The sequence below is a fragment of the Pediculus humanus genome, genomic scaffold (assembly GCF_000006295.1).
Source record: "Pediculus humanus corporis 1103172108296 genomic scaffold, whole genome shotgun sequence".
NCBI classification, from domain to species: domain Eukaryota; kingdom Metazoa; phylum Arthropoda; class Insecta; order Psocodea; family Pediculidae; genus Pediculus; species Pediculus humanus.
The window spans coordinates 441,828-465,539 of record NW_002987865.1 but is presented as its reverse complement, the minus strand read 5'-3'; the positions used below and the strand labels follow the sequence as shown (position 1 = coordinate 465,539).

The following is a 23,712-nucleotide window of genomic DNA, read 5'->3' as shown; positions in this document are numbered from 1 at the left end:
AGGATTTACGACAACCGGAAATGAAAAAATTAAAAAACGAATTTTCCTTTCTTCTATAAGAAAACTAAAAAAACAAAAAATTTCCACGGATTTCGTGCAAACAACCGCAAAAAAAAAGGGATTTAAAAAGTTTTTTTTTGCATCATACGTTTAAGAAATGGAAGCCAAGATGGGGGAGGAAGGGGGTGGTGGTGGTGAAGGTGAATCGAAGGGGTAAAAAGGAAGGGAAGGGTTTTTAGGCCTTATTACGTGAATAAAAATTTTTTTATTTATAAAATAAATCGATACGTCGTGATTTTGTCGTGACGTCAAAAAAATTATTTATTATCACTCGTTTTGCGGATTCGTTTTTTTTTTTAACCGGAAATGAATTTTTTTTTTGTATTTTCCTACATTAAAAAAAAGGAGTAACGTGGTTATAGAATAATAAAAAAAAAAGAAATTTTATCTCTTTTATGAAACATTGATAAGAATATATATATGTAACTGATAACGATGAGAAAGAGTGAGAGAGAGAGAAAATAAATTAAAATTATTATTATTATTTTAAGAAAAAATCATTCATCCATTCATTCATCCATTCATTCAATTCATTCGTAAAAAGAAAAAAAAAAATAATGATAATAAAAAAAAGAAAAAAAAAAAAACTTACATATGTTTTCGTCATACTAATTTTTTAATTTCCATCCTATTGAATAAAAATTTTTCTCTTTATTAAATCAAATAAATATTATTATTATTATTACTACGAATACTGTTTGTTATTTTTGCTGTCGTTAATTATTAAAATTTGCGACAGAATTTACGTGTGTTTTTTTTTTTTTATTTAAATTAAATTTTCAGTTTATTCATTTGATTCATTTTGAACGTGCACTTTGGTTATTATTATTATTATTTACGTTTCCTGTCGTCGAACAAAAACAAAAATTATTATTATTATTTGCAAAAAAAGAAAAACTTTTTCGCACTAGAAAAAAAAATCCGCAAATTATTTTAATTTTATAAATTAATCAAATTCGATATTTTATCGATTAGGTTTTAAACTTCGTCACACAAAAAAAAATTTTATTTTTTTTTTTATTTACTCGTCGTCGTACATTTTATACACACGCACAGGTACGCACATTTGTAATTTTTTTTTAAATGTGTAAGAGAGAGAAAAAAAAAAAATTGAAAAATAGAGAAAATTAAAATGTTGATAATATTATTATTATTATTATTATTAAATAACACCCGCTCTCGCTCAAGCTTGGGAGCGAGTGAAGGCTGCGCCGTAATGTTAAACAAAAATATCTCGAGCGCAACTTTTTTTTTTTTTTTTTTTTTTGTTGTCGTTTCTCTTCTTCCTTTTCCCAACAACCAGCCATTTTTAATTTTCACGACGTTTAAATAACTTTTTTTTTTAAATATTATTATTATTAATTTTTTCGACAAAAAAAAAAAAACGTTAATTTTTAAAATAAAAAAATTTTTTATTTTTAGTCTTCCCTATATCCTATTATAAGTCATTGATTTTAAGAAAAACAAAAAAATTTACGTGACGTCATAGTTTTGCATTTCCGGTTTTATTTAAACTCTTTTTTTTTTTTTTTTACAAGCGTTTTAACTTTTAAATAAATAAATAAAATAAAAATAAAAATAATAAATTAATTCGTTTTTGTTGGAAATGAATAAATGTCTGGAATAATAAAATCGACTGGAGAATAGAAAATGAATTTTAAATAATTTTTTTTTTTTGCTACGGTTCATGCATACCCTTAGGAAAAATTTATTTAAACAATATTTATTTAATTTACACGAGATTTTTGTGTCAGACAGCAAATTTTATCAATAAAATTTTTAAATACACTTTGAGGTTCTCCATTTGAAAGGATTCAATGTTTATTTTAATGGTTTTCAAAAAATTTGTTTTTTTGACCTTTATCAAGAAAAACCTTAAAGTCGAAGGAGGAGTTTCGTGGGGGGAAGGGAAAAAAACTATCTAAACAATATTTATTTTTAAGAATGAATCAGCTGTGTTTAAGAATTGGTGTTAAAAGGTTGTGAAAGAATCTAATGGAAGAACAAGGGCTCAAATAACAGTTCCTCTCTCTCTCTCTCCTTCCCTTTTAATGACAATCTCATGCGACGGCGCCCAAAATGAGTTAAAGAGAGAGAGAGAGAGACAGAGAGGGGGATCTAGGACCAGAAAAAGGGCCATTATATTGATCCCATAACGGAAACATTTGGTCAAAACGGATGTTACGTCATAATGAATATATAAATACATATTTATATATATATATATATATATATATATATTGTTTTTTTCTCCCATTTCGAGAGATTCGAGAGGAATGAATAATTAATTAATTTTTTTTTATAAAATTATAAAATCTATAAATTAGTTATGGAAATTTGTTTTTTTTTTTTGTTTCACCCAGAATTATTTACTTATTTTTATAATAATTAATTGAATTTAAAATAATTTTTATATAGAAAAAGAAAAAATTTATAAGTATATATCAATTTTGGGGAAAATTTAAATCATTAAAAAAAAAAAACGTTAAATGATTTTCGATGACGGTTTAAATTTGCTTTAAACGATACAAAAACGGTTGAGAAATAGTTTTGAAAAAATATTTCTATTAAAAATGTCTCTGATAATAAAATTTTGTATTAATTTTTTAAATATAATTATTACTTACAGTTTTAATAAATTTTTTTTAATTAAATAAAAACCCTTTCACTCTTTAATGGTATTCACTTTATAAAACGAATAGAACGTTTAATAATGGCGGGAAATCTTTAACCGTAGCAAATAAATATTTTAACTCTATGATTGTTTTCCGTAATTTTTTATTTTTAAAGTATATTTTTATTAAAATTAATTTAAAAAACTTTTAATCGACTGTTTAAAATGTTTTTTGAAAACTGAAATAATTAATAAATGATTGCATATTACTTTTGTTAAAAGCAAATAATTTCTTACAAATTTGCTCTTATTCAATGATATACAATATTGATTTGTAAACATTCATTTGACGGTGTTAGGTTATGTTAAACTAAAATGTCTTTAGCCGACGAACTTTTAGCCGATTTAGAGGGTGAAGATGATGCTGATTTTTATACCGAAACAAATGGCCACATTGAAAAACATTTGGATGCCCAAAGAAATTTGGAAATCCCTATGGATGAAGGTAAATTTGTGTGTAGTTAAAATTTGTATTGACTTTCATTAAAAATTGTTTACTAATTTATGTAAATTAACATATTTGTAGATATTAAAATTACCTCTATTAGGCAATTGGCCAGTTTGAGAGATTCCGATCATTTGCAAAAAATTATGGAAGAAATTGATAATTATAGTAAAAAAATAAGAAGGCCGTCAGATATAATAGGACCAGTAGAATCAGATCCTGAATATCAACTTATTGTAGAAGCTAATAATTTGGCTGTAGAAATAGATAATGAAATAGGTAATATTACATATTTTAAAAAAAATTTTTGTTTTCTGTTTAAATATTAATTAAATTTTTTTTTTAAAGCAACAATACACAGGTTTACTAGAGATAAATACTCGAAAAGATTTCCCGAACTTGAGTCACTGGTGGTAGGGCCTCTTGAATATGTCAGAACAGTCAAAGAATTAGGAAATGACTTAGAAAAAGCCAAAAATAATGAAGTGCTGCAACAATTTTTAACTCAAGCAACTATAATGGTTGTTTCTGTTACTGCATCAACTACTCAAGGCACCCAATTAACAGAACCAGAGAGAGAAGAAATAGTTGAAGCATGTGACATGGCAATCGAGTTAAATAATTTTAAACAAAGAATTTATGAATATGTTGAAAGTAGAATGGCATTCATTGCTCCAAATGTTTCAATGATTGTTGGAGCTTCATGTGCTGCTAAAATTATGGGAGTTGCTGGAGGACTTACCAAACTTTCTAAAATGCCAGCTTGCAATGTTCTCCTTTTGGGGTCACAGAAAAAAATGCTGTCTGGTTTTTCTCAAGCTGCTTCTTTACCTCACACAGGCTTTATTTATCATTCAGACATTGTTCAAGACACTCCTCCAGATTTTAGAAGGAAGGCAGCCAGATTGGTAGGATCTAAATGTATTTTAGCTGCAAGAGTGGATGCTTGTCATGAAAGTACAGATGGCAGTGTTGGTCAAATGTTTCGTGAAAGCATTGAAAAAAAATTGGATAAATTAACAGAACCGCCTCCAGTAAAATTTGCCAAACCATTACCTAAACCTGTAGATCAACCCAAGAAAAAAAGAGGGGGTAAACATGTTAGAAAAATGAAAGAAAGATATGCTATGACTGAATTAAGAAAACAAGCCAACAGAATGAATTTTGCCGATATCGAGGATGATGCTTACCAAGAAGATTTAGGTTACACTAGAGGAACCATAGGAAAAACCGGTACCGGAAGAATCAGGCTCCCGCAAATTGATGAAAAAACTAAAGTGAGAATATCGAAAACATTACAAAAAAATTTACAAAAACAACAACAGTGGGGAGGAAGTACAAGCGTCAAAAAACAAGTTTCTGGAACTGCTTCAAGTGTTGCATTTACACCACTTCAAGGTCTTGAGATTGTTAATCCGCATGCAGCTGAAAAAATAGTCAATGAAGCAAATGCTAAATATTTTTCAAACACATCTAGTTTTATAAAAGTACAAAGAAAATAAAATGTTTGTAAATTTGATTTATAAACAAACATTCTAAAAAAAAAAAATTCAAGTATAAAATTATTTTTTTAAGAAATTAAAAAAATTTTATTCTCTAATAAAAGTATGATTGTACGAACACATGTCATCGGTTAAAGGACATTTATCCGGATGATTATTGTAAAACCAACATTTTCTATTTTTCCATTTAGAACTATTATCACTTTTTAATAAATTATTACTAATATCTAACATACTTTCGGGACTTCTAAACTGTACAAAACCTTTTTTCACTTCAAAAATATAATGATGATTTTTTAATAACGTTTGTAATCCTTTGCATTCTTTTTTAAGTTCTTGAAGTAAGTCTTTGTTAATTTTATTTGCCAACGATTCAACGCTCAATGTTCCTCCTCGATTCCAATGAGAAGAGGATCCGTCGTTTTTAATCTCATATAAATTACGTTTTTCATTAAGTAATTCATTCATTACTGCTTTTAATATTTGATCTATAACAGTGTGAGGCAATTTTGTACAGTTTCTTACTTGTTCCACTGAATCCCTTATTTTTACGTTTCCATCCGGTGTATTTCCACCTGAAACATGAATTTTTTATGTGTTTGAAATCGTACTGAAAAAAAGATAAAAAAAAATTTGTAAATTACTTTTTAAATACCTTTTAAATTTTTAACATAATTTTTTTGTACATCTACATCAGATTGACAGTTAAATTTAATATAATTTATAATTTTACTATTTGATTGCGTTACATGATTTTTTTCAAAATTTCCTTTTCTAAATCCGACCAAACACACCTTTTTAGATGATGGAATTCTTAATCTATCGACTAAAGTATTAAAATCACACATTTCGCTTATATTTTTCACATAATATATAAAATCTTGGTAACTACTCATGCTGCTATTTTTTCTTTGAAATTTTTGTCCATTTAATTCGTAGGGACAACAAGGCAAGACAAAATATTGACAGTGATCATTACTGAATTTAGCCATGATCGGAATCCACGAAGTTAATTCATCTGAATGGTTTCCGATTATCCAATCGGCCTCTGGATAAATTGTGTCAACAGATGGGATAATAATTTCTTCCTTAAAAAAAAATTGATTAAACATATTTTCTCTTCTTTAGTAAATAATTTAACTTATAAGAAAAAAATACTTTACTTTTAAAATTGTGTCTGAATTATATGAATCCCATATTTTTCTTTTTCGTAAATCTATTCCAACTCCTAAATGACCTTCAGAATTTAAAATATATACCAGCAGACCATTCCCACATCCTAAATCGACAAACTTTTGTTTTTTTTCTTTTCCCGCAGGTAAATTATCACTGTTCCATAATAACATAAGGTATGAAGCAATTCCTATATCTTCATACACAAATTTTTTAGGATCTGTATTTTCAGTCCAATTCTAATTTACAAAAAAAAAAAAGTATAAAATAACTTTAAAAATATAATTTTATTATTAAGTATTAAAAAATAAAAAACAATAATAATAACCTCAATTAAAAATTTTGCATATTTCAATTTCATTTTTTCATAAAGTTCATAATATCTAACGATATCGACTAAATTAGTAAATGAAAAATTTTTTTTTTTCAAATCCCCATTTTTAATTGTTTTTAAATTTGAAGAATTTAACATAATGTTAATAATTTTTGGAAATAAAATAACTTTAATCCAATTGATTCCTTTTTCATTTAAATTATTATCATCTACAATAAATTTTAAAGTTTTTGATGTTTTAACTAATTCAATATAATTATATTTTAAAATTTGAAGAGGATCTGTTTGCATGACAATTGTAGTATTGTCTTCAATGTCATTTATAAAATGTTTTGTTTTTATAACTAACCTGGCATTTATTTTATCTGAAATGAAAATAATAACAGTAACTTAAAACATGCTTTATAAATTTATTGTACACTTTTATTAAACTACTCGACTAAATAAATACAAACCCAAAAGCCAAATTTCAATTAATTCCATATTGTTAATGATTTTTTTCGGTATGAGTTTTCTTATTAGTAAAAATACATCATTTCCATAATCAAATATCGATTCTAAATTTTCAATTTCTTTAATATTTGTAAAAAACGTCCTAATAACATTTGATATTCCAATATCTTTCAAATTGAAATTTAAATTTTCAGTAATTTTACATAAGGCACTATTAATAATTTCATCATGACCGTTTTCACCTTTAGAAAACGATGATTCGATTTTCCCACCGTAAATATGTTGAGATAAAACTACTTGTTTATTAGCACAATTTGGATGTTCATAATAAACTTTGACAGCAGTTAAAAAATTATCAACAGATCCTTCAACGACTTTTTCCATTTTTTTTTTAAGTAATAATTTATTCAATTAAATACTCATTTAAAAAATTTCAACAGTTAAATAAATACCCCTTTCTTAATTAATTATTTATAATCAATTTTCATTAGAGGTTTAATTAATAAAAATTAAAAACTACTACTACTACTACTACTACTCCATAATAATCATCATAGTCAGGCATACATTAATAAAGGGGAGAGAAAAATTCAAAGGGCAACAAGACGAATTTAAACGTCATTAAAAAATTTGCAAATTTTGCGTTAATTTATTTAATAATTTGTATTTGTTTTTTAGAAAGAAAAAAAAAGTGTTCGATACAGTTTTATTCGTTTAATTAATAAATTTTGTTATAAAAAAAATAAAATCCGGGGTGAATTTAATCACGATGCAATAATAAAATTATTATTTAAAAAAGTATTATAAGTTATTAACGTGTAATGAATCGGAAATAATTCGATTATTATTTAAAACAAGTGGCAGGTTCTGTAACATAACAGGTACAACGTTTGCAAGGTATTTATAATTTTTTTTTTTTTAGTCATAAATCAAATAAAAACTAGATTTCGTATTTATTTATCTTTGTAATGGGTAACATCTTAGTTTTCTCCGACAAGTTTTTTTTTTTTTTTTTTTTCTTAATACCTTATTACAAGAAAATCTTTATTTAAAAAAAAAAAAAAAAACACATACGAATTTAAGATGATGTTCGATGAAACGGTTTTATTTAAGAAATAATAGAGAACTAAGTTAAAGGCAAAGAAAACTAATATTATTACTTACCCAATATATGCGTGTGTGTTTGTTTGTTTGTTTGTTTGTATGTGTGTGAGCGTGAGTGTGTGTTTGTTATTTTTTTTTTTTATTTTATTTTCGTCGAGAATTTTTTTTATAAAATAATTTTGAAAAAGTTTTTACAGTCGTTTTTTTAAGTGCGGCATGTGCAGGAGTGAATACCAAAAAAAAAAAAAAAACGATTCGAGTTTAATTTTATTTTAAAAGTTCGTTGAACAGTTTTTGTTTCTTTTTTTTTCCTTAAAAATAATTTTTTGTGATTTTTTTTTTTTTAAACTAATAATAATAATGATAATAAAGGTTGGTTTTTTTTTTCATCGTAAATTTTTTCAAGTGTTATTAAGTTTTATTTTAAAAAAATTAAAGTTTAAAAGAGATTTCACGAGAATGATTTTTTTTTTTTTTTTTTAGTTGTTATTTACGTCATTTGTTAATAATAATCAATTTTATTTATTTATTTATTTGCTTGTCATTTGTTAAATAATTTTTACAAAGCGTAAAGTCACGGGTTCAATTAAATAAAAATTAATTAAACGTTTATGAAAAATTTTTTTTTTTTTTTTTATTCACTTGCTATTTTAAAGTTTTTTATGTTCTTATCATTCTTATTATTATTATTATCGATTAATTCCCAATTAAATTTTGCTGAAAAAAATCAAAACAAAACAAGTTTTATTTTATAAAAAAAAATTTTAATTGAATCAATTAATTAATTGTTTTTTTTCAACACTTAAATGAATTTTTTAAGATGGAGAAAATACAAAATTATTTATTTATTCATATATTTTCCTTAAATTATTATTATCATTATTATTATTATTATTATTAATATTAGTTTTACAGAGTTCTGTAGTGTTAAAATTTGCTTTTTACCGGTTCAAACGTGTTTTATCAGAAAACAATTTTGAAAAAATTATGTATTTTAACATGAAAACTTATTAATTTTACTCGTCGAACTTATTTCAATCCGTGTAGTTTGTTGTTGTTCTTGTTGTTTGTTGTTCTGGAAAAAAAAAAAAAAAAATTGTTTTTTCCTTTTTTTTTCGTTTCGTTTTTCTCTTTCTCTCTTCCTTCTTTTTCTCTTAAATCAAACGAAAAAAAAAAAAAGAAAAAAAAAATTTAAATGGCGACTCATAAAGATTTCGAAAGAGATTTTTCAGCTCTTTGTCAAGATTGTTACGAATGTTGGACGAAAGAAGGTGAGTATTATCATTATTATTTTTTATTAATTTATCACCGCACACCTAAACTCGCGTTTATATATATATATATAATAATTATGTCATTAAGATAATTTTCATTAACGCCCTAAAAAAAAAAAAAAATACGAAATTACTCTTTGGTAATGTTTTTTATTTTATTTCTTTTTATTTCATATAAAGTTTAAAAGCCCCTCCCTCGCTCCCTCCACTCACTCTCCCTAAATATAAATAAAATCATTCGTTTAGTGCTGACGGTAATAAATAATAATAATAATAATAATTTTTTAAAACTCGTTATGCAAAAAAAAAAATTTCAATTGTGTGAAATGTTCACGTAATGAACGATCAATTGATCAACAAATGAAATGCGAAATTTATTTTTTCTTTTAAATTGTAATAATAATAATAATAATAATGGGATAAATCACGCGCACTCACACACTCGTAACAATTATAAATAATTAACATAATCCACGTGTGTGTGTGTGTGTGGGGGGGGAAAAAAAAAATTTGAATTTGAATTTTTATTTCCTCTTAAAAAAAAAAAAAAAACGTTCGTGTGAAAAATTTACAAAAACGTTTTAGTATTATTATTATTATTATTAATAATGGCGTACGACACTTGGCAAAGCGTAAAATAATAATAAAATTAATTTATGGAAAAGAAAAATTAAAAAAATTATCGTTCGTCCATTTTTATAAAGAATTAATAATAGTAGTGAAAGTGAATTTGCCACCATTATTTAAAAGAAAAAAATTTTTTTTAGTTTTCGGGTTTCCTGTAATTTGGATTTTTTTTTTTTTATTTTAATTGATTGAATCCGCCGTGCACGTGCAGAGTCGCTGGTGGGGGGGAGGGGAAATTTTTACCGGATTTTATACAAAAAAAAACTCGTTGGGATTTTTTTTTTTTTTTCGTAAGAAAAGTAGAGTAAATCGAATAGGATTAGAGAAGAACGAAAGTTTATTTAATAAAAATGTTCTAGAACGTCCTAATTAAATAAGAACCAAAAGGGAATTTTCCATTTTGATATTATTCGATTTGCAAAAAAAAAAAAAAGGAAAAAAATTTATTCCTATTGTTTTGTTCGTTCCTCCCACGTGTGACTTTGATTGTCGTCCCGGAAATCATAAAATCCTTGACTTATAGGATGTTCCTTCTGTCTCTTAAGAGTAGTAGGATGATAGTGAGAGAAAAACGCACGCGTAACGTTTCGATTACGTATTAGAGCCCGAAAAAAAAATTTTGGGAAAAATCGTAATGTGACCTACCTGCCATTAGGGCCTCGCAAGTGAATAAAATCAGGGAAGGAATAAGGAAACTTGAGGGGAAGGGGGGAAGTTGAAATTTTTAACATGACACTCAAGTAGTCGGTCAGACGGTTGCGCCATTATTTTCAATTCGACACGGAATTTCTTTTTGTTTCTCTCGTAATAATAAATTAAAAATCTTTCGAAGAATTTATTTATTTATTTATTTTCACTCTTGGTCGTTTCTCGTCGAAAAAGAAAAAAAAAAAAGTTTTTTACCGTAATTCATTTTGCACGGCGAGTTACAATAAATTGATGTTTTACATCCCCTTTTCCCCCCGTGCCCCCCGTTCGAATTCGTTTTTAATGAGTTGTACTTTAAAGCATTATCATGACGATGGTAATTATTTAATAAGAGATTTAATGTAACAGACGCGATCGTAATTAATATTAAAGCATACAATAAAAACGGACGTGGCAATAGAATCTGTTTTTTTTTTTGTTCCGGTTTAACGAATATTTTTATTATTTATTTTTTTTTTAACGGTTAAAAACGATAAACGTGAGGCGGCGTACAAATGAAAAACAAGAATTATTATTTAAAAAAAAAAAATATGGACGCCGTGATAATGATGATGATGATTTTGCGTGAATTAGGCGTCGTCGATTACTTAAGATATCTCATCGATTTGTGAAATGGCAACGAGTGTTTTATTCGCAATCGATAAAATCGTGTAATAATTATAATTTGTTAAGGTCATAGGTCATTCATTCTAAGACATTTTTCCCCTTCTTATCATATCATTCGCGTTTGTACTACAAACGAAACCTTAAAAAAAAAATTTCTGGTAACTTATTTACCCCAGACTGTTCGCATTAACCACACCTTTAAATCCGCCGTACAACCCGCGCCATTTTGTTTAGTAAAATAACTTTTAGAAAATGTAATAAATCCTTGAACGATATCATTCTAATAATAATAATAATGATTATTAATATTTTTATATAATTTTGAATTTTATTGTAAAAAAAAAAAAAAAACGTAAAAAAAAAGGATGGGCCGAAATGATTTAGTCTTGATTACGCCTACTTTATTTATTTATTTATTTATTAATAAGCTTATGTAATTGATTTTTAATAGAATTATTAAATTCGAGAAGAGAGTGCGCGTTCACGCACGCGTTTTTTTTTTTTTGCTACTAAAATATTTTAAAAAAATGCGTAATAGCGAAAGAGAAAAATGGTGGCAAAAAAAATTTTTATTATTATTATTTTTTTTTTGACGTGGATTACGTCGTCGTGGAGAGAGAGGAGAGGAGAGAGAGAGAGAGAGAGAGAGAGAGAGAGAGAGAGAAAGGCGCGTTTATTAAACGGTAATAAAAATTAACTTGAAATAATGATTGAACGTTTGTTTTTTTTTTTTTAAATTAATTAGCAAAAAAAAAAAAAAAATTGAATAATGTAAAAATTCGGTCGTAAATTTACGACCGATCGTAAAAAATTTGTTGGAAGAAAATAAGAATTATTGTTTCGACTTTCAAACTCTTTACTCTTCATCATCATCATCATCTTTCAGGTATTTTATTCAGGTATTAAAAAATTTGACATGTTTGATGTTGTTGTTTAAAAAAAAAAGATGGTCGAATGGTGAATGTAAAAAAACCTGATTTTTGCGAGAGAAAGAGAGAGAGAGAAAAAAAGAGAAGAGAGAGGATTCGATTGTTTTACGTGGTTGTTTTTTAACAATATTCTCGACTACGACAACAAGAACATGACAGACAACAACAACAACAATAACAAAACAGAAAATGAAACCGAAAAAAAAATTTTTTTTTTGTAAATCGATTCTCGAATGCGGGAATAAAATCATCACGTTCGATAATTACATCATTTTTTTTTTCTCTCTCTCTCTCTCTTTCTCTCTCTCACATTACAAACTCAATTACGTGTAAAAACAATTAAACAAATTTAAACTTTTTTTTTTTTTTTAATTATTCGTTTGTTAAAAACAACGGATTTTATACATCGAGAGAAAAACAACAAGAACAACAACAAATTGCATGCTGGCTATTAGAGCAACGACCCAAATTGGCATTGTCCGTATTATTTTTTTTCTTTTTACAACATTTAAAAAACCTTCAAATAAATTAAACACAAGATTTATTAAAAAAAAAAACAATGTGTACAATGTGCACATGTGAAGGCATGCATGTTTTATTTGATAATAATAATAATAAATAAATAATAAGAGAAGAGCGAATTTGCAGGTTTTTTCCTCCCCTAGGAAAACCATCGGAAAAATTTGACGTATTATTATTATTATTTTTATTATTACGATTTTTTAATTCGTTTAAAAAAAAAATTAAAACATTTATTATTTATGATTATGATTAATAATAATAATAAAATTCCCGCCATAATAATTCAATTTATGAGGGAAAGCAAAATAAAAAAAACAAAAAAAAATTTGTGACGGATGAAACTCGTATTTTAATACCTTAAAGCCTTTTTTCCAACAACATCCGTTTTTTTTTTTTTTTTTTTTCATATCAATAATTAAGTCTGATACAGGTATTGCAATAATGATGATAATGATGATGATGATGTACAACGGTTATTATTGATAAAGATGAAAGAAAGTGAATTAAATGTTGACTAATTTTTTTTTTTTTAACGAAAAATTATATTTTAGACGTTTAAAATCGGATAAAAATTGCTCTTAAAAAAAAAAAAAAAAGAAAAATTTCTCTCTCTTTTATTTTAACCGACTTTTATTACAAAATATTGATGGCTGGCTAATGTAACTAAATTACTTTTAAAAAAAAAAAAAAAAAAAAAAACTTTTATTCGGTCGGTCTTATCAAATTGAATTACCGCGATAATATACATTTTCGCGGAAAATTTTTTCGCGAAAGTGAATGAACAAAAAAAGCACGATCTCCGTCGATTCTGAATTCATTTTCTACTCAATCGAAAAAATTATTATTATTATTATTAAATTTTACGAGACGAACGAGAGCGAAGCTTTTTTTTTTTTGGGGGGGGGAGGATTTAAATGAAAAATCTCACACGTGTCTTGTCTATTTTTACAAAATTCTTTGCTGTATAGAAAGAGATTCGAGAAAGTTCCATAACGTATAACATTTTTTTTCCCGCCCATGCAAGTTGTTATTGTCTATATTATTATTATTATTATTATTGTTTAAACGTCAAGGATAACTAGAAGAAAAAATTTTTAATAATAAATCATTTTATAGGCTAATAGGATGTGTGTAAACAAATAAGAGCGGGGAGTAGAACTGGATATGATTTCCATGTGCCAAAAAATACTTTCTAACTTTGCATTTAGTGAATGTACGTTTTTTTTTTTTTCGCTACAATCAATCGCAAACAAACAAACAAACAAACAAACGAACAAGAATTTTAAAAAAAAAATTATAAAAATCGGAAAATTTAATAAACTAAAGGTCGATCGAATGTTTAAATATTTTTCAAACGTTCAACACAAACAAACAAAAACATTATGAAAAATTATGTTTATTCATTCAAATTCTCACGTCGAGAGAGTTATGAATGAATGAAATAATGATAATGATAGTAATAAATACGTTCGGATAATAAAAAAACGGAAAAACTTATCGAGAGAGAAAGAGAGTCGTTAGGATAATCAGTATATATATATATATATATATATATATATATATATATACAATACCGATTTTATGCAAAAAAAAAAAAAAATAAAAACCGGAAATTAAAAATTATAAAGACACGGACACGGATATGCCATTGTTTTTTTTTTTTTTTATCATCGCAAAATTTTTCACACGTTTTTTTTTTTTTTTTTTGAAAAAAAAAATGCGTAAGAACAAACGAACAAACAAACGAACGAACGTCGTCGTTTTTATTCAAAAAAAAAAAAAAAAAAAAGGAAATTCATATTGTTTAAGTTGTTGAAAGAAAGCCTTTCGAAAATTACAAAAAAGAAATTTCTCACAGTTTTCATTTTTTTTTTTTTTTTTAAAAAACCGTTTTATTATTTTTTTGCGTTTTACGCACGCGTAAAAAATTTTTTTTGCCGATTTAAGTAAATGAGATTTTATTTATGCGTGGTAACGTGGGAAAAACTTTGATACAATTTGACGAATAAAATTTAATTAAAAATAAATAAATAATAAAAAAAAAAAAAAAAAAAAAAAACGCGCGCGTTTTAAGGCCGTAGAGTTTTTACGCAATTTAAAAAAAATTACTTACTCGATTTTTATTTATTTATTTAATTAATGATAATAATAATAATTGGAAAAGTAAGTGAAATGAAATGTAAAAAAAAAAAAAGGATCTTAATCTATTAATTTAAAAATCTCTTCTTAATCCCCCTTTTAATCCTTATTAATCCCTTTCGAATTTTTTTCGTTTCGTTTCGTACTTTACGACTTGTTGGAATTTTCCCCGGAAATAATTTTCCGATTTTAAAAATAAATCAAACTACACGGGGCACGTTAAACGGGGTGAAAATTTTAACAAAACGAATATTTTTGTTTTCCCTCACTTCCCTCCCCCAAATAGAGAATTCGAATTGAATTTTTGTTGTTATCACCACGTTTTTTTTCTCTTCCCTTCATTTTTTTTTCACGTTATCATCATCATTTCCTCTTTATTTTAATTAAATAAAACGAACGAAATTCGAAATAATAATAATAATAATAATAATAATTTTTATTTAACGAGTTCAAAGTACGATAATGAAACAAGTTGCAAAAAAAAAAAAAAGAAAAAAGAAAAAAGAAATTTTTATTTATTAACACGAATTCGCCATTTTTTTTTTTTTATTTCATTCTTAATTGACGTCCATTAAAGTCGAAAAAAAAAAAAAATATATAGAAATATTTGTTATCGATAACCGTGTTCACAATGAATTATTTATTACGTAAGCATTAATAATATAATATTACCCTGATTTAATAATAATAATAATAATAATAAAATATTAATTATAAATCGGAAGTCGTGAATTCGTTTTCGAATTTTTTTTTTTCGTCGATTTTTTGCGCAAGATTTGATGAAAAACACGTTAAAAAAAACGTAATTTTTCTTTATCATTTCCGGTGTGGAAAATTTATTTTTAAAATGTTTTTAAATAATAATAATAATAATATGATTAAATAAATAAATAAAAAAAAATTAATTAAACTTGATATTTTTAAATGGTGACAGGTTATTAAATCCGTATCAGTTCGTTTTTTTTTTTTTTTTAATAAGATTTTAGTACTGATAAGACAAAAAAAGAGGAGAGAGAGAGAGAGAGATGAAGAAAAAGTGTTGTTATATATAATGTACGACCGTTAGAACTCGTTATTTTATTATAAATAAATAAATAATTTATTTATTAAAAGTGAAAATGAAAAAAATAAATGATTAAAAGGGCCGGCCAGTCGAACACGAGTTTCCCGTTAGTGTTTGTTTGTAATGAAAAAAAAAAATTTTTGGTTGTTATAAAAAAGGGGAATACCAACTTTTTGTTTTTTGAGGTAACAAAGAAACTTGAATTTGTAAAAAATTTTAAAAGTTTTATTAAAAATAATAATAATTATTATTGTTATTTATAATTACCGTAAGGGAAGAAGGAAACTTGATTTTGAAAAATCGAAAGTACAAAAAAAAAAAAAAAAATTTATTATTTATTTATTTACCCGTTGTTTGTTTGTTTGTTTTTCTCTTACGATCTGGTTAGGATGATTGTTGTTTTAGATCCCTGTTGGCAAAAAAAAAAAAATTTACTCCCCTACTCCCCAAAAAAAATTAAAATGGTGGATACGGTGAATATCGAATCGTTACCCATTCGTGTCGGTGTCATTTTCGACTCAAAAAGTAAAAAAAAAAATTAAATTTCTCGTTTTTGATAAAAGATAATAATAAGAAAATTGACCAAAAGTGAACAATGTCAAAATCCGCCATTTAATTTGCGCCTTTTTTTTGTAAAATTATACTTATCACGTTGTTGTTGTTGTTTTTGGCATTTTTAATGATGATTACAATTAGATTATCAAATCTTTTTGGTTGTTGCATTAATTTTTTTTTTTTTTACCACGTGGTACATCTATATATATCAATTTTTTCTGAATGAATGGTTGACGTTAATGATAATTATCTAAAACTACCTTTTTTTTTCGTTTTTATCGTTTTAAAATAAGGCAGAATAATTTTTTTTATTTTATGAATGACTGATTTCTTTGACTTTTACAAACGCCAGCCATTTTTATTAGTTTTAATTTTGTAAAGGTTTATATTTTTTATTGTTTAAATAATTTAAATGTAAGCATACCAAACGAAGATGTTGACAAACAAACTCATTGACAAAAAGAATAAAAAACAACTTTCGAAAATTTTAATAATTTAATTGATAATAATATGAATATGCAAAAATATATTCGATCGTACATATATCACGTTTAATGAATGTATCGATTTGGTGTAACAAATTTCGAACGATTTAATTTCTAAGAAATAATAATAATAATAATGTTATTATTATTACATTTAAAAAAAAAAATGGAAAAAAACAAAAAAAAAATTTCCGGATGAGATTTGATGTCAATTACGTTTCCGGTTTTTTTCTTTTTAAATCAATAATTATCGATTTAAAAAAAAAAAAAAAAAAATTACTTTTATTTCGATAGCATGCTATTATGGTAATAATAATAATAATAAAATATTTTACGAGTTTGATGTTTTGCCGGAAGGAGTAGTAATAGTATAATAAATAAATTCGGAACTTGAATATAAAAAATTTAATGTAATTATAATAATGGGTAGTGAAATGGACGTTATTTTTTTTTAAATGGAATAATAGAAATTCGTGCATAAAAAAGACATTTTTATTTAACGGATGACGATTTCCTTAAAGGATTTTGTTTATTTTTATTAAACTATTTATTATTTCGTTTGATTTGTGACGGAATTAAAACTTAAAAAATAAAAAACCAACAAATTAAAATCAATCACGGTTAATTAACGACGATTCGCTGCCGCATAAAGTACAAAAACAAAACAAACCGGCGGTGACGAAATAATCAGTCGGAGTTGAAGCGCAGGGAAATTTTTTCCCTACAGATAAGTTGGTGGACATTTTCGATCGATATTGAAACATTGTTTGGAATGTCGTAGAATTTTGCAGAAAGTGTTAACAAGTAGTTTTCCTTATTATTTTATTTTTTTTAATTTTTTTACGTGATGAAGTGTTATTTTTTTGTTAAAATTGCAGTGATGTGTCGATGGGAATAAGTTTTTTTCATGTTAATTAACGTAAACAAAGTATTTATATCATTATTATCGTTATTTTTAAGATTTTCAATTGCATTTAGTGGGTGCATTCGATCACCCCCCCGTTTTTTTTCTGTTTGAATTTAAAATGGATGAATTATCGTTTGAAATTTTCACCGTTTGAGAAAATTTTTACTTGTATTTATATTAGAAAAAATTGTTTAACGAATCGTGTCGTAATTTATTTACGAATTATATTTGTGTGATTAAATCTTAAATTTTAACAGCTGTACGAATTACCTGGGCAAAAACTATATGATGATGAGTCGTAACTGAAAATTTAACGTATTATAATAATAATAATAATAACGTATTATAATAATAATAATAATAACGTATTATAATAATTAGAAAAATGTAAAAAAAAAACCATTTTTGGGTGTCGAAGGGTTAATTAATCCCAAGTAATTAGTTTAAATTTGACAAAAATTAATAGGAAATGTCGATACGCGGTAATTAGGTGTATATTTGTTATAGTTGATATTTAATTAATAATAATTAATCATTTAAACAATTAGAAATCGAAAATAATAATAATAATCGTTGGATTGCATTTTTTTTGTTTCAAATAATTGTTTGCTTAGGTTTGAGATAAGAGAAATTTAAAGAAAACAAACTCAAAATTTTTTTTTTTTTTTATTAAAAAGAGTCAAAAATAATTAATTAACGTAAATAATTTAATTATTAATAATTTATTTAATTAAAATCGTTTCACATATGTTTTTTTTTTTTTTTTTTTACTTATTGCGATCGATAATCGTCTGTTCGACTTTCGAGCATCTCTCGATTTGAAAATTTTGCATATTTATGTTAAAATTGTTTATTCTATTACATAAGTTTTTGTTTTTTTTTAAATCGAAAAACATTAATTTTTTTTATATGCTCCTAAAATGAGTAAAAAAAGACAAATTTTCCCCCGCGTGAATAAAATAATAATGATAAATTGTACGAAATTTGCAAAACGTTTATAACACCTTTTATTATAAGTAATTACAACCATAACGAGTCTCGTTTTACAATTTAATTATTAACTTATGGAATGCTTTACTCCCCCTTCCCTCCCCTCCCCCTTGATTGGAAAAATAATTAGATACCGCTGATAAAAGTGCAGAAAAAAAATTATTTTTAAAAAAGATTTCACATCGTTCGAGGCCATCACCTTAGTTCTACCTTCTGGTTAACTTTGTACCTTGTTGCCCTTCAAAAAAAAAAAAAAAAAACCAGGCCTCTCTTGTCATTTTCTCTGGCATCACTTGGTCAGTTAGTATCGCGTCGAGTATCTTTACTATACGTTGATTATTACTAATAATAAATTTTCCGACGATGGAAAAAAAGGGAAAAATTTTTTAATGAAAGGAGGAAAAGGGAAATAGATGGGGGGAAATTTAGTTTTTTTGTGGAAGAAACGTTAAAAGAATTTTTTTTTTTTTAACGGGGGAGCACGAAACGTTTTTATTATGAATTTTATTACGCATTAAATTCGTGATGACGAGAATCGAAACGGAAATACCAAAAAAATATCGAAAATGAATGGGGAAAAAAAATAATCGATTAATCGATATTAATATAAATAAAATCGAAAATTTCAAACTTTCAAAAAAATTTCACTGCAATTTTTTTTTCTTTTCTTTTTATTTATTCCAGTAGAATTTTTCTCCAAAAAAAAAATTACTTGCAATGAAGTGGTTCGTAAAGTTCGCGGTAAAAAATCCGGTAATATAATTTTCGCGGGCAAAAAAAATTCGCGACATCGTCGTTTTTTTTTTTTTTAAATTTTCGAGATATCGAATGAAATTTATACGTTAAGTGAGTGAGTGGTGTCACTGACACATAACAATATATTTGCACACATATATATCTATTTAGATTTGGAGGAAAAAAAAAAAATGAATAATGTGATAAAAGTTTTTTAAATTTGGAAAGAAAAATTTATACAAAAGGTGACAAAATAAAAACATGACGACGGAATACGATTACTACGACATTGATTGCGACGAAAGAAACATGTTGCAAGGTAGGTGTGTAGTTAAATATCGTTATCAAAACAAAAAAAAAAAAAAAAGGAAAACCTTGCTTTTCATTTTTCCTTTTTTTTTTTTTTCTCTTAAAAATTTTTTCATATATTTTCTCGTATCTGACTGACGGTGGTGTCAATACACTTTTGTCGTTTAATTTTTAAAATCGAAACGAGTTTTTTTTTTTGCTGTTTTATTATTATTTTTGAATCTCTTTACAAAAGTATCTCCATTTTGAATTGACATGATGATGATGATGATGATGATGAAATGAACATTAACATCATCCTAACTCATTTTTAAAAATCTCGTGGCAGGTTATTTTATCGAATCAAACTCGATAACTCGATCGACTCGTCTTCATGAATTCGTTTAATTTTCGAGATGAGTAAAAAAAAAATTTTGTTGTTGTTGTCGGCCGGAAGGTTAAAAATGTTAATAGCATTAATTCATTATTTATGCACATTAATTGCAATTTAAAACCTTTTACTACCATCACTATCATTATCATCATTATCATTACTATTAATGCAAAGTTACTTTTTTTTCAACTCAAAAATCCCGATAAAATTTGATAATAGTCAAAATAGAATAGTCAATTTTTTAAATTGCGACGACATTTAAAAAAAAATGGCGGAGTTTTGACTTAGCCCTCCGGGACGTACGAAAATGAGTGAATTTAAAAAAAAATTAAAACTACAACAACAACAACAAACAACACGGTCAACGAATTCACGTCTCGAATTTTTTATTCGACCGGTTGTTTCTGTTACCAGTCGTAATAAAAAAAAAAAAAAAAAACATTTGCAAGTTTTTTAAAACATTTTGCAATCGTGATGTTTTTTAAAATTCGAATTATCGGTTGCCAAGGAAGTCATTACATAAATATATATATAAATGCTTTTTAGATTTTTTTTTTTAAATATTATTTATTACGAGGAAAAATTATTATTATTATTATTGTTATTAGTTTCGTTTTCTTTCGTCAAATATCTTAAAAGATTTTAATTGCTGCTAAAATCGTACTTAGCCCCCCATAAATTCATATTTCGTGTCAATGTTTTTTGTCTAGAATATGTTTAGCCATTATGACGTAAACGTTTTTGGGGGGGGGGAGTAAAATTGATAAAAATTTTTATCGTTTCGAATTTGCTGGCGCTTTAAGTAGTGATAACGATAAAATTGTTTTGTTGAAAGTTTTCAAAAAATTTGAAATTGAAAAACTTTGTTCAGACACCGGAAGAATGTTTTTGTTATTATCACGATAATTCCGGGGGGAAGGGGAATCTTGAATTTTAATAAAATTTGATCGTACCGTTGAATGGTTCTCTTAGTTGACAGAGAGTTTAAGGTTTTTAGAGGGTTCGTAATTAGGGGAAGACATGAAGAAAACACTTACAACATTCTTAGAAAAAACGAGTCTTTATAATTTGTTAAAAATTCTCATCGCGTAATTTAAATTTATTATTTTTCGCAAAATAAAACCGTGTAAGGAATATAATGAGGATTGTATACTTATTTGCAACATGTTTAGAATTAATTTTATGTTTTTCTTTTTTTTTTTTCTCTCTCGGAAAAAATGTCGTTGATGAAAATTATTCGTATGTGTGATTAAATATTGCAACGGTATCAATTTTTATGCATTATTCTTCCAATAGGGTCAATATCGTATCAATGAAGTTCAAATCATCAGTTTTTTTTTTTTTTTCAATTTAAAAAAGAATTAATATGACACAATATTAAAAAAAATTTTTTTTATTAAATTGACCTCATCGATAAATCGATAAATAAATATTCAATGAAGTGATATTTGAAGCACGTTTTATTATTTAAAAAAAAAAAAAAACGCAAATCGTCAAATTTATTGAATTCGATCGATTGATTGCCGATTGATTTTCAATTGTTTTTTTTTTTTTTTTATATTTTATTTTTAACCGTGACTGCCGGAACCTTAACAAAATTTTCTTGTAGGGAATAACAAAAAGTAAAAAAACCAAATCGTTTGGCATTGGGAAGTGTGTGTGTGGGGGGGCGGGGAGGGGGTTTAAGGTCACGGTTTCGATTTTTAATATTCGCTTCGAGACAATTATAAAACGCGGTAAGATGTGTCTGTCCTTTCATACAATCCGTTTCCTGTTGTAAATCTTTTAAACTCTCACACCTCACGGCATTTCATTCAGACTATTATTATTATTATTATAACAATGAAATTTTTTTTATTAATAGTTGTCAAACCTATGCCAAAGGGTGTGAGAGTGTGAGATCAAAAACAACAAAAAAAAAACTCCCTGTTTCGCGGCGTTTTCCCTTTAAAATTTAAAAAAAAAATTAATTCGAATTTCGTCACGTCCGGATAATTTATTTATAGTCGAAAAAAAAAGAAAAAAAATTTTCGAAACGAAATTTTAAAAATAAATAAAATAAGTATTCTAATTAAAATTTTTTTTTGCGCATTCGTATGTAACAAGGAGGAACTTTGGTAAGACTCCAAAGTTCTTTCTTTAGACAACTGGTCAATTTCTGATAAAACTCTCGTATCAAAGTTCATTTTTAATAATCGTAAAGAAAAAAAAAAAAAATTGTCTGAACAATACCCTTACACGCACACGCACACGCACAAACACAAACGCATAGAAAAATAAAGAAAAGGTTTTGTTATAGGGGGAAAAATATAATCGATTAATTTTCGCAATGTTTACCAATAATAATAATAATATCAGATTAGGGAAAAAAAAACATTAAGGCGAAAGGAAACGTTTAGAAATAAATGTTTACGAATATGTTGTAATGTTGTTGTTGTTGAGGTCACGAAATTTGTTTTTGTTTCCTTTTCCGCCCTCGCCCCCATAATCAGCCGATAAAAAATTTCCTGTTGGATTTTGACACATTAGACTTTCAGGTACCAATCATTCAGGTACCATTCACTACGTCATTGAGTTAAATATTAAATGTTTTAAAAAGCATTTTTTTATTCTGTGTCTTATCGATAATTAATAAAAAAATGTTAATCAATTTTCTTCTCTTTTACTTTTTTTTTTTAAGAAACAACACTGACTGATAATTGATAACGAGTTGACCGGTTAGAAAGTTTTTTTTTTTTTTTTTTTTTGCTTCGAGGTAAAATTAATAAATATAATATATTTAAAAAGTTTTCGTTTTAAAAAAAAAAGTAAAAAAAAAACTTTTAATTTTGCATTAATTAGGTTTTTTTTTTTTAATTTTAATTTTAATAAATTTAAAATTTACATTTCATCATAATATTTCGTTTTTATAAAAAAAAAAAAAAAAAAAAATTGTTTAACGTGTTAAAAACAAAAAAAACAAACAGCTGAATAAACAAACGAAACAAGTTGTTGTTGTTGTTGTTCTCGTGTTTTGTGTTTAACAATTTTAAATTTTCGTTTTGTTTTTGTTGTTTTTTTAAGCCTTTTGTTTTTTTTGGGGGGGGTCTTTCGGGTACCAAGTACGATTCTCCTGAGAGTAAAATACGAATTTTATTTATCTCGTGGTTTATTATTATTATTATTATTATTACGTGTAGAGTTCATGGTTTTTAGGTCTTAATTAACATGATGTCAAAAACGTTTTTTTTTTTTTTTTTTATTTATTTATTTAATTAGCGCGTGATAATTTTTTTTGCAAATAGTTATTAATTAGCTCAGCAATTTATTTATTTATTTATCGCACGTTTCGCGTACTGATAAGGCAAACTTTTCCTTGTTTTCCCTTTTCAAAAATTGATTTTCCATTTGAGAAAATTCGCGGTTTTTAACTTGAGAAAATTTTTTTTTCGCAAATTCATAATTTTTTTATTATCAAATTATTGCAAAAAAATAAATAAATAAATAAAAAGTTGTTTTACGTAAAAAACGAAGAAGAAGAAGAAGGAGGTATCGAATACATAAGAAAATTTTTTATTAATAAAAAATTGTTATGACCAATTTGAAATGTTGTCAATGTCGTCAACAAATAATAATAATAATATTCGAATCTTCGTGAATAATAATAATGATAATATAACTTTATGTCAAGGGAAAAACTATTACGAAGTTGAAAAAAAAACTTGTTGGATTCTTTACAAAAAAATTAATAAAATAATTTAAATGT

General features: G+C 25.7%; 2 protein-coding genes across 2 annotated transcripts; one reads left to right on the top strand and one right to left on the bottom strand.

Moving 5' to 3' along the window:
- Window positions 1-3,049: 3,049 nt before the first annotated feature.
- Phum_PHUM556490 (U4/U6 small nuclear ribonucleoprotein Prp31, putative) lies at window positions 3,050-4,681 on the top strand (the record flags this gene model as incomplete). Its single annotated transcript, XM_002431844.1, has 3 exons — window positions 3,050-3,179; window positions 3,261-3,436; window positions 3,584-4,681. 3 exons carry the CDS (start codon window positions 3,050-3,052, stop codon window positions 4,679-4,681), a joined length of 1,404 nt encoding a protein of 467 aa, XP_002431889.1.
- Window positions 4,682-4,908: 227 nt separating this feature from the next.
- Window positions 4,909-6,671, bottom strand: Phum_PHUM556480 (uncharacterized protein; the record flags this gene model as incomplete). The annotated part of the gene is made up of 6 exons (XM_002431843.1): window positions 4,909-4,933; window positions 4,986-5,256; window positions 5,337-5,769; window positions 5,845-6,093; window positions 6,183-6,553; window positions 6,644-6,671. The coding sequence occupies 6 exons, from the start codon at window positions 6,669-6,671 to the stop codon at window positions 4,909-4,911; spliced, it is 1,377 nt and encodes a 458-aa protein (XP_002431888.1).
- Window positions 6,672-23,712: the final 17,041 nt, after the last annotated feature.